The 18,428-nt window shown below is 52.7% G+C and overlaps 1 protein-coding gene across 1 annotated transcript in view; it reads left to right on the forward strand.

Annotated features, from left to right (window-relative positions):
- CNIH3 (cornichon family AMPA receptor auxiliary protein 3) overlaps positions 1-18,428 on the forward strand; it is a 70,403-nt gene that overhangs the window by 34,269 nt on the left and 17,706 nt on the right. The window contains 4 exon segments of the mRNA XM_054576645.1: positions 76-127; positions 5,665-5,671; positions 8,941-8,949; positions 10,452-10,497. Of these exon segments, the coding sequence (XP_054432620.1) occupies positions 76-127; positions 5,665-5,671; positions 8,941-8,949; positions 10,452-10,497 (114 nt within the window).

Raw genomic sequence — 18,428 nt, forward strand, 5'->3', positions numbered from 1 at the left:
CCTCCACCGGGAGGACGGTGGGGGCTTGTCTCGCTCTAACCCTCCTTCTCCTTTCTTTCTCATGCACCCTGACAGAGGGAGCGGCTGAGGAACATTGAGCGCATCTGTTTCCTTCTGCGCAAGGTCAGTGCAAGAGCTCCATGGCCGCACGTGGTCACGCGGTGCAAGGGGCCGGTCAGGCCCAGTGCTTGCTCCCATCCTGTCTCCCCGGGAGCAAAGATGGTGGTGCGGGAGGGGGAGGTGGCAGCCAGTGATGGGTTTTTGGAAGCCTCCACAGACAAGAGGAACTAATTAAAAGGGGTGGCCGTCAATCAAAGTGTCAGGACAGCACTGGATTTGTGAAGGGCCCTCTGGTTGGATTCAGAGCTTCTTTATCTTTTCATAATGACGGCTGCCACTTACAGCTGACATGGCCTCGTGGCCTTTGCTCCTGTCCGGTGCTGGGCTCAGAAGCACTCCCACCCGCTCACTGCCAGACGTAGGGAAGTTTTTCAGGGGATGATGAGTTTCCTTCGAGGTTTCAGCCTCCCGTTCAGCTTTGCACTTTGACTGGCAGCATCGTTGGAAGTGCCAGAGGGGTGGGCTGGGAGTTGCTGTTCCAGGGGGATCCAGGCATTCGGAGGTCGCTCTGAATGGATGGATGGGCCGTGGGTCACAGCTGCCCCCCATGCACGTGGGAAGCACATGTGTGCGCGCATATTCGTGCACGTTATGTCAGCTCCAGCTTGGTATTTAGCACAACTCTGTGACACAGCTGGGGGGCCAGAGAGACCAGTCTGTCCCTCTCCAGGTAGGAGAGTGTGTGATTTTTGCAGCAAAATATAGAGAACGGCAACTTGCGTTATGTGTTGCCCTGAGCCCAAGGACACCCCTGACCTCGGTTCTGAGCAAGTGGGCCGCAGGCCCTAAGAGAGCCACCTGTAAACCCGAAAGGGGGTCCGTGAGCTTCGTGTGAGCACGCGAGAAACCACTTGCCAGGCCAGCCTTGGAGCAGGGAAACAATTCTGCAAGGTTCTGAAATTTATTCTATATTTCAGTAACGGTGTCCTTCATCGGGAGAGAGAGCTTAATCAAGGAGTTAATAATTTTCTAGCTATTGTCCTTTTAAACTCAGTACGTTAGAATTCCACGTCTTGTATATCACAGCAGGTGAGATTCACTCAAAGAATGAAAATGCATACGAATATCCGAGTGATCCAATGAATACAGAAGATTAAGAAATAATCTAACAACATCTGTCAGTAAGGGTAATTCATGAATTTGTAACCTGTTTTCCCAGGTGATATCTTGGACACCAATAACCCACTGCAGCTGTTGCTTCCGTAGTCTCTGGTTTGTTCCTTAAGGGTCTAAGGTCTTTCACACTCCAAGTTGCCTTTTAGCCCCAGAGCTGCATGTACCCCCCTCAATTCTCCGGCAGAGGGCGAATCCACACTCATCACATTGTAGCCTGGCTCATCCTTCTACACGGCTTGATGATTGACTCTGACCTGTTAGCAATGGCTTGTGGCTACCTCTGCCAAGGTCCTGCTGGCCGCACCCTCGGACCTTTCAAAGTCAAAGCCAAGGATGTCAAACACGCAGGCTACGCGATAATTAGCATCATCCTTTGCAAAGCTGCATATAGCGGGCATAGGCTTCCATAAGCGGTCGACTGAGGTGTTTCTCTGCAGGGAATGGCGCTGCAAGCCTGTGTTTCTGTGTTCTGCCCTTCCCATTCACCCATGGTCCTCCTGCCCCTGCCGCTGCCTCTGCCTCGGCTGCTTCCGTGCCGTCAACCACGGGTGCTGTTCGCGGTGCTGGGAAATGCCGGGGAGGAAAGTTCACGGTTGGTGAAACACTAACTTCAAGACCTCAGATGCCGTAAATGTGTCAGATCACGCATCCTGCAGCCTAATGGCGTCCTGGCTCCCACGGGGAGCGGCACTGGGGGGTGAGCACCCCTTGACCTTCTTGAAGCTGCAACAAGCCACGTGCCTGCGGCGTTATTTCCTAGTGGCATCTTCCTCCTGCCGCACTCCTCTTGCCGTGAGCACATCCATCTTTTTGCCACTTGGCTCTGTTAGCTCTTCACCTCCATGTCCCTGTGCCCTGGGTCCCCAAGGCCATTTTCATGGATGCAGACGTGGTTTCTTTCTGAACGTGATTTTAAATTGTTGGCGTTTCTGATGGTCTGGCCATTGAGGTCTTGCTTTTTAGCTTAATTTGGTAGCTCTCTGTAGTCCCTCAGACACGTTTAGGGCGTGTGGTTCTGTCTATTCCCACTAGACGATGACTTTGTTCTGTTCACTATCACATCTAGTGACATAGGAGGAAGAACAACGACAGCCTGTCAATAGTGCTCAGTAGATACTTACTGAGTAAGTCAATGACTGAAACTAGCTTTCTGGCCCTTCTGTAATCCACATCCTTTTGGAGAACACTGGGATGATCAATAATCTTTATGTTTCATCGTTTTAGTAGTGTCCACAACATTGCACACAACTTACATACTTTAGTACATTTACTTCTCATGTAAGTTCATATTTTACAGTCATGTTGAACTACATTGTGTTCATTGTGGACACGGGGTCTCTAACTTACACTTTCTCTGTCCCATTCCTTTCCTTCATGTTTCCGCTTTCTGCCCTCTTTGTTGTTGGCATTTTAACTTTATTAACATCTTTCTCAGCTGGTTCTGGTTCCTTCCACCCCAAAGGTGGTGGAGGGCGGTGGTGGAGTACTCAGGCTTCCACCCTGAGCAGCTGTGCACCTCACAGGGCGATTCCAAAGTAGAGGTCATAAGGATGGCATGTGCCTCTACCTCATAAACGCTCAGCATGCATTCAATGTTGTTTTTATTGCTATCCTGACCTTGAGCTGCTGCCTAAGACTCCTTATAACACCCCTGAGCCCACACTTGGCATGTGCTGAGCAGGCGGGGGTCGTCCTTGGCTGGTGGCACCCCCCTGAGCGCCCACTCCCAGGCTCTTAGTGTGCGCCATTTGATGTCCGAGCAGAGTCACAAGGCAGGACAGCTGAGCCTCGTCTCTCCTGTGTCTTTCACTCTGAAGGGGCCTCTGGGTTCAGAGTTCCAGCTGTGAGTGCATGGGGGTGGGGGTGGCGGAGGGGTTCATGGGTCTAGTTAGCATCACCACCTTCGGGGAAGTGTACCTTCCAAGAAATTTATTGGAACTCGTCTCTTAAACATTCCAGAATGTGATGCATCTCAGCAGTTGACTGTTGTTAAACCACCCCCTCAGCTTTCTCTGGAGAAAGGAAGGGATTTGCAAAGCTGATCCATTTTTAGCTCTATAATTATCAGAAAATGTGTTCTTGGGGTAATTGTCTGAACTGCAGGATTCTTGTGTCGACTTGTGCTTATGATTCATTTTTTTCATGGCAAGAGCCACTTGCTTCTTGCATTGCTCTCCGCCCCTCCCCCCCAGCCCCACGCACATTGTCGACTCTGCAGGTGGCTGTCAAGTGCAGGTTAGAGAGCAGGGGGCACCGTGGAAAGCAGGGGATGCTTTGACGGCTACTTTCAGGCATGTAAAGGGACCTTGAGGGGAGGAGGCTGATGAGGGGCCTCCTGCTGCATCTCCAAGTTCAGGGAATGGTTACAGGAAGTAACTCAAGGGAAAGCCCGAGACTGGAATGAGAATAAGGAGTCATCGCATGTTTGGATTGGTTGTTCTGGGAGGCTATGCATCGCCCACCTCCCTCAGGCCGGGTGAGACAGCCTGGCGTCTGAGGTGGCAGGGAGTTAGCCTGAGCCCGCCTGAGAGTGGGTATCTGGTTGCCTAGTTTGGGATGTCCCTTCTGGCGTGACAATTCTCTGATTGTTCATTTCACCCCCGATTTCTCCAAGCGCGTGTCCTGTCTTACATTGCTTTGGACATTGGTGGGTATAAGAAGCTCCAGCGGATGGATCGCTTTCCCCCTCTCCATCGAGCGGCACCATGGGGATGAAGGAGGGAGAAGAGCGTGAATGGGTGGGGTTGTGGTGGGTAAGGGTGTTGAGTTTACTGGGGAGGTGTAACCCAGCTGGTGGGAGGGGGCAGGCACTACAGACTTAATTCTGGAAAGAATGCGGTGGTGATCAGGCCACAGATGTTACCGCTCGTGGCCACCTATGCCCCTTTCCTTGCGTGCCTTGGAGCGCCCTCCCTGTCTTAGAGCAGATGTTGTGGTCCAAAGTGAAGCTCAGGGCTGCGAAACCCCCAGCCGACCTTGAGATGTTTGAGCAAGTGTCAATGATCACTGTTTTGGAGTGATTTGTTATGCAGCATTCTCATGGCAGTAGCTAACTGATACTGTAAACGTGTGCCACTTTCATAAGGGGGAATATCTTCTTTCTTTTTTTCCCAAAAAAATGTATTTATTCTGTGCCAGAGATAACCATTTTCTGATTCTGCAGATTTCTAAGTAGATAGTTTTAAACTCTGTCCCAATGTCTTTGACCTCCAAGGAAGCTATTAAGGGCGTTTATCCACCAGAACCCAGAGAGAGACCCGTGTAGCTTTGGAGCACAATGTTTGTCATGCAAACATTAAACTACTTGGAAAGATGGTGAAGATGTGCCTTATCTCTAATCCCTGGAGCTCCCTGCCACAGGGACTGGCTTGACTGCCAGCGTTTTTATCTGCTCACTCCCCGGGCTCTGGAGGGGAAGGTGCGCTTTAACTGAGAGACAAATGTAGTGAAAAGAGACACAGGAGCCCCGAGGCTGTTGCTTGGAAAGACTTCGAGAGACCAGCCTTGACTCAGAAGTTTTCCAGATCAGAATTCTCTCTTTCTTGCAGGCTTTCTACAGTGTGACAATGGTCACAGCTGTTTGCATTTCTTGAGTGACTACTCTGTGCCTTTAAAAGTATAACTCTTTTAATCCTCGCAACCCTACAGAATGGCCCCACTTAACAGATGAGGAAATCAAGGCTGAGAGAGGTTAAGCATATGTCCTTGGATGTCCTATTTTGTAAAGTAGTGGAGCCGGGACTGAAGGCAAGTCTCTCCAACCAGAGTCCACGTTACGGGGGAGATTTTTGGTTCTCTTTGCAACGTGCTCCTGAAGGACTGTCACCGCAGTAATACTGCTCAGCTATTTTAAAGGGAAGATACAAATACCAGGAGCCATGCGGGGCCTCAGGGACCCCATAATGCGCTTCGTTAACCGTGATGGGGCCGACTGGACTCCTTTACAGCTCTCTTCTAATTCCGTTTAACTTCTTGGTAGGATAGTTCACCGCCCCTAGAGGGAGTGTTGTAAGTAAAAATATCCTGGAACAAACCTTGCAACTAGTTCAGGAACCATGTCTCCTGCATAATTTATTTTCAGGTACTTTCTGTGGCGAACTCCTTGCTAGTTGGGGGGAAGGATGGAACACTTTCCTCGCCGTGTAAATAGGGGTGCCACCGTGGGGTTGCTGAACTGGAGGCTGGAGGGGGCTGGAGCAAGACCACATCCTCACGCTGCGCCCAAGGCTGCAGCCAGAGGAGCAGAGGACGTCGCAACAGCGCCCTCGCGTACAAGGTCTGGGTTGCTGGCTGGTCTCTTCCTTGTTCATTCCCCACTGCCGTGGGAACAGTGCTAATGAGCCTACAAAAACCATCACGATTTCTGTTTCTCACCAGCCCAGGGGTCGTCTGGTTGGTGCCGTGGATCTTGGCTGGACCTGTATGGAGGAGGGGTGTTCTCTGGGACTGGCTGGGGCTTGTGCTTTTGCCCTGCAGCCAGCAGACCATTAGCTAATCTGCCACGGCCCCAGCTGGTGGGTGGGGGGGTTCTGGTCCACTTGCCCGCCAGGGCCTAGCCTGCCTTGATCTCATGGTGTCACAGAGAAGCAAGAGCAGATAGGGACGTGCAAAGCACTTTTTCAAGCTTCAGTTTCTATCACATCTACTCGTGACTGATATTGCCCAAGTGAGTCACATGGCTAAGCCCAGGGTCACAGTGTTACAGGGCAGAGGGCACAGATCTAGGGTGGGTCTGTGCTTTGAAAACGCTGCAGGCGCGCCTCTCTGCGGTGGCCCAAGTGGAGGAACACTCTGGGAGCTAGTAGGTGACTCCGATGGTGGATGCACATGCTGGAGGCTCTTAAGCAGCTCCCCAAGTGGCCCCGAGGGTCTGAAGAACTGGATCTGCCGCAGGAGAGAGGACAGGGCGAAGGCCTCCAACCGCAGAGGCTGGCAGTCTCTGGCAAATGCAGACAGCCGCCGACTCCATTGCGGGCGGCCCGGGCAGAGATGGGCCCCGGGCTGGGGGGGACTCGCCCAGCCTGCTGTGCCCTGGCTGTGTGTGGGGGAACAGCTTACTGATCCACAACATGACGCAGCGTTGGTTCTGGGTTAATTGTGGGGCCGGTACAACCAGCCTCACAAAAGGAAGAGGTCCAGCAGGCCTCACCGTAGTGCAGGAGGAACCCTGAAACCGCCCGTGGCCTCGGGTGCCTCACCAAGGGTGGTCCCCAAACTTGGCTGTGCCTCACATCATGTCTAGAGAGATCATTAAAAATACGGATTCCTGAACGCCCATCCCTGGTGACAGTTAATTTCACGTGTCAGCTTGGTTGGGCCATGGTGCTCAGGTGTGCGATAAGACAGGATCCTAGATGTTGCTGTGAGGGTGTAATTGGCGGACTTTGAGTAAAGCAGAGTTCCCTCTGTAATGTGGGTGGGCCTCATCTAATTGGTCAACGCCTCCCCCACCCCAAGCAAGAAGGAATTCTGCAGCAGACAGACAGACAGAGTTTGGACTTCAGCCCGCAGAGCTGGACTTGCCGAACCACTAAAACTGCATGAGCCAATTTCTTGAAATCTCTCTCTCTCTCTCTCTCTATATATAGATAGATATAGATATAGGTATGGATGTAGGTATAGATATAGATGATATAGATAGACCTATAGGTAGATATAGCTATATGTATACACACACACGCATATATCCTGTGGGTTCTGTGTCCCTGGTGAGCGCTGACTAATACTCCCCTCTCCAATCCTGGGAAGTTCAGATTCAGCAGGTCTTTGAAGGGGCCCAGGGAGGGCTGTGTCACTAAATCTTCACAGCAGCCCTGTGAGCTGGTGACATTACCTGCCTGCACCTTGCCCAAGGCCACCCGGCTCCTGTGTCTGGCTCCAGAGCCCATGCTCTCTCTGGTTGTCCCTTGCTTCTTCCATTTGCTGCTTCCATTTACTTTCCATGCCCTCTGCAGAGCTGCTTGCCCCTCCTTGAGGGGCCAGTCTCTGCAGGCCACTAACCAAGAGTGACGATCGTCAGTTTCCCCCATAGTCGCCATGGACGGTGCAGACCAGAAAAAAGAGGCCCATCAGCTTATCGCGTTCATCAGCAAAGCAGCTTCTCCGGGCTGACCTTCTGAGCAATAAAGATTTATGGACTCTTGGCAGTTTTGCTATGAGTAGTCCCCAAATCACTGACCGTTCTGACAGAAATAATTTGGTTTTCCATAATAACTTTCTCTTCTCATTAATACAAAAAGGAACTCCAGGTATTGCAGGGGGTGGGAAAGCGTATTGGATGTGGGTTCTACTGTGAGTAACAGACACGAGGGAGCCGGCTCTGTTGGGGGAGTCTGTGCGGGCCGGGGGCTGCGGGGGGACTGCCTCCCCAGGTCATCTGGGGACCCAGGCTCCCCTGGCCTTTGGAGCGCTGCCGTCAGCAGGGCGTTTCCTTGAACCTATGGTTACGGGGGTAGGACGCCATGACATCTCTTCAGGCAGCAAGCCGGGGGAGGGAAGAGGACAACGGCCATTCCCGTGAAGGACATGACCCAGAATTTGCACACGCCACTTCCACTTGACTCATCAGACAGATCTTGGGCAAATGGCCACTCCTGATCTTATTTTGGGGAGCTATATGCTCAGCCCCAAGTCGGGGGTTTCATTCCAGAGGGCAGGGAGGGTAGACGCTGGAGGACGGCCGCAGGTCTCGGTCTCAGGGAGGAGTCTGGGCTGCAGAGCAGCTGGTACACAGCCTCTGAAGGGCACCCCAGAAGTTCAAGGGCAGTGGGAGGTGGGCATGGGAGTGGGGAAGGGGAGAGACGAGATGTTAGAGGTCAACATGATATTTGATGGTACTGGGGGGAGGCTGTGCAAAATAGGGGTTGGTGAAGGGCATTGAGGGGTCCTTAGCATTGGCCTTGGTGAGTTTCAATGAGTACTCTGTGAATTTATTAATTTATTCAACTGGAATTCATCCCTTTCGCACCTGCAGTGGAATTAGTCCTGCATTATGTGCTGAGGAGGCTGTGTGTGTGTGTGGGGTCAGCTCTGATAACATGCTCAGTCCAGCTAAAAGCAATCTTGTTTTTTTCTCTGAAATCCTGCTCGAGAACCTCTTAAAGCCCCGATCACGCTGTCTGCTGTATTATAGTTGCTTGTACACGTGTTGTACACACTTGTGTTCCTGAAGGCAGAATGATATCCGCCTAATTTTTGTATCAGTTGCATTGCCTACCGTGGTGTCTGACTCACGTTAATTAGCAAACTGGACTAGTAAACACGAGCCCAGCAACCACATAATGGCTTGGACTGTAATTCTCGCGGTGCATGGGGCAGAACTCTCACGGCTGAGCCTGGGATTAGAGCAAGCGGGGGAGACCGCGGAAGGCCAGCGACGGGTGTGACGCGCTTTGTCCTATCAGAGCATCCCTCCCTGCCCGATGCGTGAGCACGGCTGTGGGTGTTGCAGGAGCCCCCGCTCCTAACCTTGGCCGCACATTGGAGTCACCTGGAGAACTGAAAACCATACTGTGCCTGGGCCCCCCTCGCCAGGGCCTCTATCTCCATTTCCGTGGTCTGGCTGCAGCCTGGGCATTGGGGTTTACAAAGCAGCCCCCTCCCCCGCCCCCAGCGATTCTAATGTGCAACCAGACTGCAGAGCACCGAGCTGGAGGGTAAGCCAGGCTCCAGCAACTCAGGCAGAGCGGCCTTTTCCTTTCTCAGTCCTCCAGGGTGTGATTTAGAAAGCCATCATTTTCTAAATGGAACCAGAGTAAAAGCAGTAATTTGCTACCGGGAGCCTAAGTGGACCAAAGGAGCGAGTCCCCAACTTCCTACGTCCTCGGAGATGGTCCACCCAGCAGGACGAGTCGTTGCCAGAAATCCGGGTACAACTTGTTTTTCTTAGTGGGAGCTTTGCTTCCAGAGGCTCCCTTTTCCCAAAATGTGAGGAGAAGTAACAAAATCTGTTTTTCAGCCCTCCAAATGCTCGTCCTTTTCCAAACTGCTGAAAAAGCAAGAAACATTTCTGGGTTCTGTTTCTAGGCCACAAGATGTGCCAATGTTACCAGATCCTCACAGCCACGCATTCCCTGTAGCGCAACCCAGTCTCTGCCTCTCTCTAAAGTTAAGATTGGGTGCCAGCCCGTCCCCAGGCGGGGCCCCCAGAGAGCCCCGAGACCCCGAGGAGCATTCCTCTGGACTCTGGGCTTGTGCTGACTTGGTTCGGAGGCTCCAGATGCAGCTTCTCTGCAGGGCAGAACTGTGTTGCTGGGCCGTGGTGCTGGCTCTTTGTGAGGTACATGGGATTTGTTATTCTTGAAGCCATTTGGGGCACTGGTCCCCCTCCAGCACAGAGTGTCACTGTTTCCGATCCCTAAGCCGCCTCTACAGTGTGGACAATTGCAAAACACAGGGAGTTTTGTTTCATGAGGATCAGGCCAGGCAGTAGACAAGAAAATGCACTGAATGCATTCAATTTTCTATACAAATGCAAAGTGCCGTTATTCCAAAGGGACAGAAAAAGCATGCTGCTCCCTTTCTGTATCTGCCAAATGGCTGGAGCTGTGATGCAGCCCAGGAGGGACAGCCATCGCCGATGGGGGCACAGGGAGGTGGTCGGCCAACGCCCAGCAACCACAGCTCTGCTGCTGTGGCCTTTTTATGGTGACCTCACTGCTGCCACCACTCAACAAACCCACCTGACATGGCGCCCGTGCCCCCAGGGTCCTGGCAGGAACCCAGCGGAGCAGCCACTTGTGCGAGGCTCCTCTCCTCGAGGAAGATGCGCGTAGTTCAGATCCCATCAGCAGCACGTGCCGATGAAAGGAAAGCGAGGCCTCTTCTGCGAGGTTCTGAGAAATGCCATCTGTGTCAGCGAGACCTCGTGCACACCGCCGTGGCATTGGAACGCTGCCGGGGTGGGGTGATGCGAAGCGCTCACAGAAGCCAGGAGTGGCGGATGTCTGGTCGCTTCAAGTTGTCGATAACATATTGCAAGCACAGCTACTCTGGCCTTTCAAAGGAGGGCTGTGTGGGAGGGGAGAGTCAGAGATGTAAAATTTGCTCAGTGTTGGTCTTCCTCAGTAAAGAGTAAAGTTGGCGAGGGCAGGGTCTGGGTAAGCTGGTCACTGCTCCGCGCCTTACCTATCAAATAAGACAGAGAAAGACAAATGCAATATAATCTCACATGCAGGATCTAGAAATAAAACGAAACATCAAGCTTCTAGATACAGAGGACAAAGGCGGGGCTAGGGGCAACGTGGATGAAGGGGGTCAAAGGTACAAACTTCCAGGCATAACATAAGCAAGTCCTGGGGATGTCACGGACAGTGTGGCAACTATAGTTGATGATACTCTACCACATATTTGAAAGTTGCTAACAGAGCAGATCTTAACAGTTCTCATTACAACAAAAAAAATTCTGTAGCTATGTATGGTGACAAATATTAGCTGGACTTATGGTGATCATTTTGCAATATATATATAGACATAGAATCATTATGTTGAAGACTGAACCTAATATAGGATTGTAGGTCTGTTATATCTCCCCCCCCAAAAAAAAAAGATGCATCCGTCTCCCATCATTTTCCAGGGGAGATGGACCGGACACAGGGCACTGGACCCTGCCTCTTCCTACTGCCACCTCCCTTGCAGGAAGCAGCGTGTAAAGCCAGTCCCCAAGCTTAGAGAGTTAGCTCAGCACATGCTGGACAAGGTGCAGGCCATTATCATTCTAATTAGCTGTGGTTCCTGTCTCCCCAGCTGGCCCAAGGTCAGGACCAAATGCATGTATGCGATGTGAGCTTTGCAGAAGTGCTGGTTGCGGAGGTGGGCTGAAGTTATGTAATTATTGTAACCATCTTCGTTTATAGGACATCCCTTCCCAGGAGATCCCAGGCGCTTCCCTGCCCAGAGGTTGTCACTGGGTAGCAGGACAGCGTGACACATGCTGGGGCTGGAGGAAGGAATAATGAGCACTGCACACCCAAGGTCATTACGCTGCAGCTCCGGGGGCAGCCGGCGCGGGGCGCCCCTCTGCAGTGCAGAGGAAGATGGGGCTTGGGTCTGCGTCCTTTGCTGGAGTCGGTGAGCTTACCTAGACTTAGAAGATTGGCCCTGAGTGACTTAGGATGAGATTTTTTCCATAATGACAACATTGAAGTTATCCTTTGTGGCTTGCAATATGCCGGATGTTGCGCGAAGTGCTTAAGTGCCTCATCTCACTTGATCCTCCCCCTGCAGTGCGGACATTGTTCCGATGTGGCCAGTACTGTGATCCCCTGTCGCTGATGAGCATGTTGAGAGCAGAGGGGTTAGGGACTAAAGCCAGAACCTGCAGAGCCAGGATTTGAATCCAGGTAGTCTTATCCCAGAGTGCGCTCTTTGGTTTTTCTTTACTAATTGTTTTAATTATAATGGTAGCATGTCTGAATTTTGGCTAGAAGAGGATGATAAGCTAATATAAAGAAAGTATCAATATGCCCCTTGCTCCCTCTGTTCCTTGCTCTCCAACATAACTAACACGAAAGCGTGGAGCTATGAGCTCCTGATATCTCCATGCACATTCAGACACCAGAAAACACACCCCCACACTTGTATTCACACACTCTCAGCCTTGGCTTTCTGTTTTCTTCTTCCCAATAATGGAAAAATTGTTTTGCTGTAACTTGTATTTTTCCCACATACTATTACATGGACCCCCACCCTGGTCAATGGTGATAGCTCTAATCCTTAAAAATAATTGCACAAACATTCATAAAATTTCATAGCACACAATTTGTTGAGTAGCCTCCATATTCATGGACATTCTTACTGTTTTTAGCTTTATTAGCCCCTACCAATAACCTGGCAGAAAACACGTTTCTGCGTTTGGGTTCCAGGAGTGAGGCTGTTGGGTTAATGTATACAGGAATTTGTACTTTTCTAAGAATTGCTAGATTATTTCCCCCAAACAGTTGAAGCAGTGCTTGTTCCTCTGTGGAGCGAGAGGTGTCTGTTTCCCCACGTGGCTGTCACCAAGGCAGATGTTACTGGGGAGCCCTGGGGCGGCTCTGCTGTCCTCAGCCCCAGGTATGGCCCGGGCAGGGGCAGAATCCAGTGCCCGGGAAGTCCTTCTCGAGAACCAGAGTTCCACAGTCTGGGCAGCACATTTGGGTCTCCTGTGGGGGCTTTTAAAGTCTCCTCTCAGGGTGGGATCCCACCCCAGAGAGCCCCAGCCTGTCAATGGGCGAGGGCAGAGGTGCTTCCCGAAGCCCCCCTGCGGATTCTGACTGTCTGCCCAGGAGGCGAGTGTCTGAGAGGGGCCCCACAGACACCAGGATTCTAACCTCCCTCCCACGCCCCTCCCCTCCGTCTGCCCTCCCGCCTCAGGGTCCTCCCCTTGCAGGTTGGGGGAGACTTCACTGGGAATGGCAGGCTCTCCCTCCAGCCAGCGGCCTCCGGTGCACTGTTGCGGCCTGCAGGGACCCACTGGCTGGACGGGCTGGCTGGAGCCCCGGCAGCATGTCCCCTGCTGGCCCCAGAGCCTGTAGGGACCCGCAGGACTGCACTGCCATCGGGGGAGCCCCTCGCCCGCGCCAGATGCCGCCCTGATTCCGGGGGAAAAGGGGGTGGGCATCCACCCCTCTGTATGAGCAGAGATGCATGACGTCCCAGGGGTGTCCCCGCACTGAGTAGAACACAGATCATGCATTCTTCCACCTGGCGCCCTGTCCCTTCTTACCAGAAGTGTCCACTGGCCTGAGCGTGCAGCCGGCTGCAGGCCGGCAGCCCACGCCCTCACGCCCTCAGTGCGCGCCGAGGGGTGTGCGGGCTGCGCACAGCCCCACACGCTGAAGTCGGGCCTCTTTCATGGCACGATTTGCACGCAGCTGCTCAGAAACTCTATTCCTTCCTCAGCTGGTTAGGGCCACTTGCAGGGGGCAGCCAGTAGGTAAAGGCACCGTGACCACAGGAAACCAGTAGCTGGCCGCTGTCCTCCCCAGGCCCACATAGGTACTAACCGTGACGCCTCACATCCGCAGAGCGCACTCCTGGGCACTGTTTTCAGGCTTGGCTGCGCATTGGAATCCCTAGGGGAGTGTTAAGAAATACTGATGTGTGGGTCCCATCCCCAGAGATTCTCACTTAATTGGTTTGGAATAAACTCTGGGCATTAGGATTTTTTAAACTAGCCACCCCCCCGCCCACGCCCCAGGTGGTTCTAATGTGCAGCCAAGCTCGAGTGCCTTTGCTGAGCAGGGTTCAGCTTCACGCACGCATTGAAGCTGCTTTTTTTGTGGCTCGGCTGCTGTGGCTCTGCTGGTGGCTGACTTCCACCTTGGCCCTGCCCCGCTCCTTCCCAGTGCAGGGTCATGTGGGATGCACAGGCATCTGGTCATTAGCAACCCCAAATCTCCTGGCATCTCCAACAGCCGGAAAAGCCTCCTACCAGTGGGGATGGGTAGGCCCTTAGAGGCCAGAAGTGTTTCCAGCCCTGACAGGAAATAGGGCGTGGTCTTCTCTCTGCCTGTAGGGGGAGCCCCCTTGGCGGGGGGTGCTCATAAAACAAAAATACCGAGGACTGGCCCTGAGCTCAAGTCTCTGAGGCAGTGATGGGGTCTGGACATGGGACTGTAAAAAATAAAAAATGTAAGGGTGTGGGGAACTGTCACATGTTGCGGAATGTTGACAGATTAGTGTAACAAATACTGACACAGCCTTGAGTAAAGTTGTTTTGTTCAACGTTGTTCCATTAACATGTGGATGAGATGCTATGACAACTTACCTCTTGTTTATATCAATTAGCCTATGGTAGAACTGGTTTCGTTATAGGTCGTTTTGCTTAAAGACACGGGACCTATTGACAACATTAAATAAGGACTCACTGTATAGCCTTTATCCAGATGTGTTTCTTGCCACATTTACCTGCCGCTCCCTCCCCCGTGGGTGTAGAGCACGCACTTGTTTTGCCGGACCATCCAGGGCACACCCCGTGGTTCTTCACCCTGCGCACAGTCTCCAACATAACCACGCGACTGCTATCACAGCCATGGACATCGCTGTAGCTCACGGTCACGTTTTTCCTATTTTCCAATAACGTTCTACATATTTTTCTGAATCCAGAATTCACTCACATGCCGCACATTGCGTTTAGCTGTCATATTTCCTGTAATGTCCTTTAATCCAAAACAGGCTCTCCATCTTTTTTCATGATGTGGATCCTTTTGAAGAGTCCCTGGAAGTGGGTGGTTTGTGAAGCTCCCCCAACATTTCTAACGAGCAGCAGCAGGGTTGAGGAGCAATGTGACAAGAGACTGCATGTCTTGTTGTCCCCATATAAATATTTATGTGGGAAACAAGTGGGCAACAGGCTGCTGCCTGCATCTCCGTGTTCAGAGCACACGAGCACCGTGTTCTGGGCTACAGGGGGTGTGTGCCACCCACATGCAGCCCCGCTGTGGTCCTTCTTCATTGGTCCAGGGTCAAGGCTACTCTGACAATGCATGTTCTGGTTACTCAGCCTTGTCCCCTCCTCCCAGGATTTCCTGTGCTTGTTCTCTCTCTCCCTGCCTCTCTGATTTGTGTTAGAGGTTTAAGGTTCGAGCCCTGCCTACTAACTAGGTGAGCCAACCTCACAGAGATGGGCCAGGAAGTGGTGGCTATGCCCCGCCCGAGGGCAGCAGTGGGTTGTTGAGAAGGCTCTGCAGGGAGGGCCTGCCTCCCAAGCCGGCCACAGGACCTTGCTCTCGCCTCCCCAGATCAAGCACCACTCACTTCTGCCCTCTTCGCTCATTCCTGTTCCCCTTGTTTTTTCCTTTTGTCTGAACCTTTCCCTCTGCACAACTCAGCTCCGGTCACCAGTTGGGGAGGACTTCACCTCCTTCCTCAGGTGGCATCTGTGGGCAATGTGGGCTGAAGTCCCCTCTGGCCCTTACCAGGCAGCATCACATCTTTCTCTCCCCAACTTGGCCCAGGGCTGTGGAAGGACAGGGCCTGCATCCATTGTGGGTCTAACTCCTCAGGCCTTAGCAAGGGGCCCTCATGCTGCGGACATTCAGTGTGTGCTCAGTAAGAGAGCGGAGAGAAGCAGCCGGGGAGCCGGGTCCCGTCCTGAGGCTCCTGAGGTCTCGGAGCTCAAGGGCGGAATCTTAGAACTCAGGGCTGGGGAGGATCTTGTGAATCCTGGTCCAGCTCTGGCCCGGAGAGCAACGAAACTGCAGGGAGACAGAGACCCTCTCAGTGCCCCAACATTGCACTGAAGCCTAACTTGGCCTCTACCCCAAGTCCTTTTCTCCATAACTCACTTTATTTCATTGGGCTATTTATTCATTTCTGATTTCCAAATCCCTTTGACTTGGCATCATTCCCACGCAGGTAATCCTTTTTATTGTTACTTACTGCAAATATCCAAGCTCTGGTTGGAAGTTCATCTTAATAAAAGTTTAATAACCAGGAGAGCAAATCTGTTGGGTGAAAATCTGCAATCACAAAACACCGCTCCAGCCACCCCAGCATTGAACAAGGGGATCTGTGCTGCTTTGCAACTTCACGACGACGCCCCACATTGGCGTGGACGACCGAGAGTTAACCATAAAGCTTATGGAAGTAGTTTCTGTCCCTCCTCGTGGAATTGGCCAACGAGCAGCGGGAGCCCTGGCACAGCTCCTAGAGCATCACTGTTCGCGCGGTCCAGGCGCCAGCTGCACAGGCATCACTGGGGAGCTTGTGACAAGCGCAGACTCCCGGCCCCCGCCCAGACTTAGGGGGCCATCCTTTGCGTTTAACAAGATCTCCAGGAGATTGGCGTGCCCGTCGTCGTGAGCAGCGTGGCCGGGACCCTGGCTGTGGAACAGAGCTGCCTCCTGCGCCGCCTTCAGCACCTATGGCGTGTCCACAGTTGTGTGGCAGGTGCAGCAGGAGGGGCCCCCGCCCCGATGACCTGCCTCCCAGTTGTCCTCTCCCAGTGAAGCCAGGGACCGCCTCTGTCGGCCAGCTTCCTGCCCTCGCCCTGCAGCAGGGTCCTCGCTGCCACCGGCAGCCGGCCTCTGACTCATCCCCCACTCCTGTCACGCGGCCCCCTTGGCTGCTCCTGCCTCACCCTGCTTCCTTAACTGTCCCCACTACTCTGCTCTTTCTCAACCGTGATCACTTAACGCTCGCGAGTCAGCGGGGGCCGCTGATGCTGCGCCCTGTCTCTGCCTCCCTCTGCTTTCCATGCTGCCTCTCCGGTCCTTCGCTCCTGTCTCGGGGCCCCTCTCTGCCCCGCTTTAAGGCCAACCCTACATGGGTGGCTTCCCTCGTTCAGCCTTCTTCTAACGGAGCAGACCAGACCAGCTCCCTCCCTCCGGAGTACCTTCTCTCCCTCCTCGCTCTCCAGCGCTTTCCCCACCTTCAAACGCGGCTGGCTTCCTTGTTCTACACAATTTCACCGGCCTTGGGAGCCCTTCACGCTACCAGCCCACACATTTCTTCCTTCAGATGCGGCAGCGTCTGGAGTCGCGGACTCTCCTTGCCTGCACTTCCTCACGCCCACTCATCTCAGAGTCCCTTGCGTTGTGGCAGCTGCTCCTTTTGTTCTCCTGAAACAGATATCTTGAAGGTCACCGATGACGTCCCACATCCAGTAGGTTGACATCTTTATTCTTTTCCCCCTCGACTGTTCTGTAGCATGACACCCTCGTCACCTCCTTCTTTTTGGCTTCCTGGCATGGCATCATCTCTGTCTCCTTCGACTCCTCTCCCCTCACACCCCAATACGGGGCTTCATTCATGCTCTGCCCTTGACCTTGTTTTCCTCTTGTTCTTTAATAAGAGTTGTGACCGGCAGCCTGTGGGTCATATATGGCCTGTAATTTTGTTTTGTTTGACCCGTTTAATAGTTGTAGAATCAGAAAATTTTACGCAAAAATCTGGATTTTCAGCTTCTTTTGGGAAAAAATGTGCAGGACCTGGCGATATGGGCGCCATATCCCTCCAGGCAGCAGGCAGCGGGAGGTGGGTCGTGACGACCCTTCAGATGGGACGTGTGTTCCTCAGGTCACCGCTACTCCGGCCACTTCCCCAGCTGTCCAGCACTGTCCAGTTTGAGCGTGAGAGTCTGCTTTCTCCTGAGCTCGTCCCCTCTAACATTGGAGCTTCTTCTGTCATCGTCCATCTCCCAGAGCCACCCAAATCTATACCTTCTCTCCTCTCTGTCTTGAATTCCAGGAAAGCACATTAAACCATCTGTTGAGCGTGTTTACCTGCTTCTCTAACTCTTTGGGTTCAAACAGTCAAGAACAGACCCAAGAGTCCAGACGAGGATTAAAAAACAAACAGAGTCATACCCAGCCAGCCTCATGGAAGATCATGGCAGGACTGTCACCTTCTGGTACAGAGGGGAGTGACGGGGACTGTGCCACAGAGGTGTGGGCATCTGGCTTGCGTTGCCAAGGAGGTGGGCTTTGGACGCTGACCGCACAAACCTGTCCCGTGCTTGCAGGAGCTCAGGAAGAGAACCATGCGGTTAGAGACAGGCAGGTCCCTAAGCAGGAGAACGTGGGCCACAGCCTTCAACCCAAACCCTCCCCAGCATGAGCAAATGGTTAATGGGAAGTCCTGTGTTCTGGGCTGGAGCAGGAAGACAGAGGAGGAATTGAAGGGCTCAGAGTTCTCCCTTCACTCAACCTGCCATGAGCTCACTGTGGCTTTGCCACCTGCTTTTCCAATGAACCCATCTCGATTCACTGAGAACCTATCTGCCATGTCACCCAGGTTGGGCACTGCCTTTGTTGCGGGTCTGTGGACTCTGCTCTGAAGTGCTTCATGAATTTGAACCTTTGTCCCCTAAGCCACCTCCGCAGGAGCCCACGCTCTTACTTTTCTCACCTGCACTATTGCAGTTGCTTTCTTGGTGGTCCCCACCCCACCCAGCCTTTGGTCTGTTCCCTAGTCCTCGTCCCTGATTCACCCTGCACTTTGTGGTTGGAATGATCTAAGCAAACTGTGATCACGTGTGACTTTCTTACCCAAGATTCCCCTCTGGCTCCCAATTCTGCAGATAAATAACCAATACTTAGCATTGCTTCTAAGTCCCTCTGTGATGTCCTATCCTGTCTTTGCCTTACTGAAATCTACTTCCTTTCAAGCACTCATTTTCTCACCAAACATGTCTTGAGTACCTACTGTGTGCCAGGGACTGTGCAAATACTGTGAATAGAGAGATAAAACACGCAAATGTCCGTCTCTCC

This window comes from Pteronotus mesoamericanus, unplaced genomic scaffold (genome assembly GCF_021234165.1).
Source record: "Pteronotus mesoamericanus isolate MK-2021 breed Mesoamerican mustached bat unplaced genomic scaffold, CSHL_Meso_final contig_347, whole genome shotgun sequence".
In the NCBI taxonomy this organism is placed as follows: domain Eukaryota; kingdom Metazoa; phylum Chordata; class Mammalia; order Chiroptera; family Mormoopidae; genus Pteronotus; species Pteronotus mesoamericanus.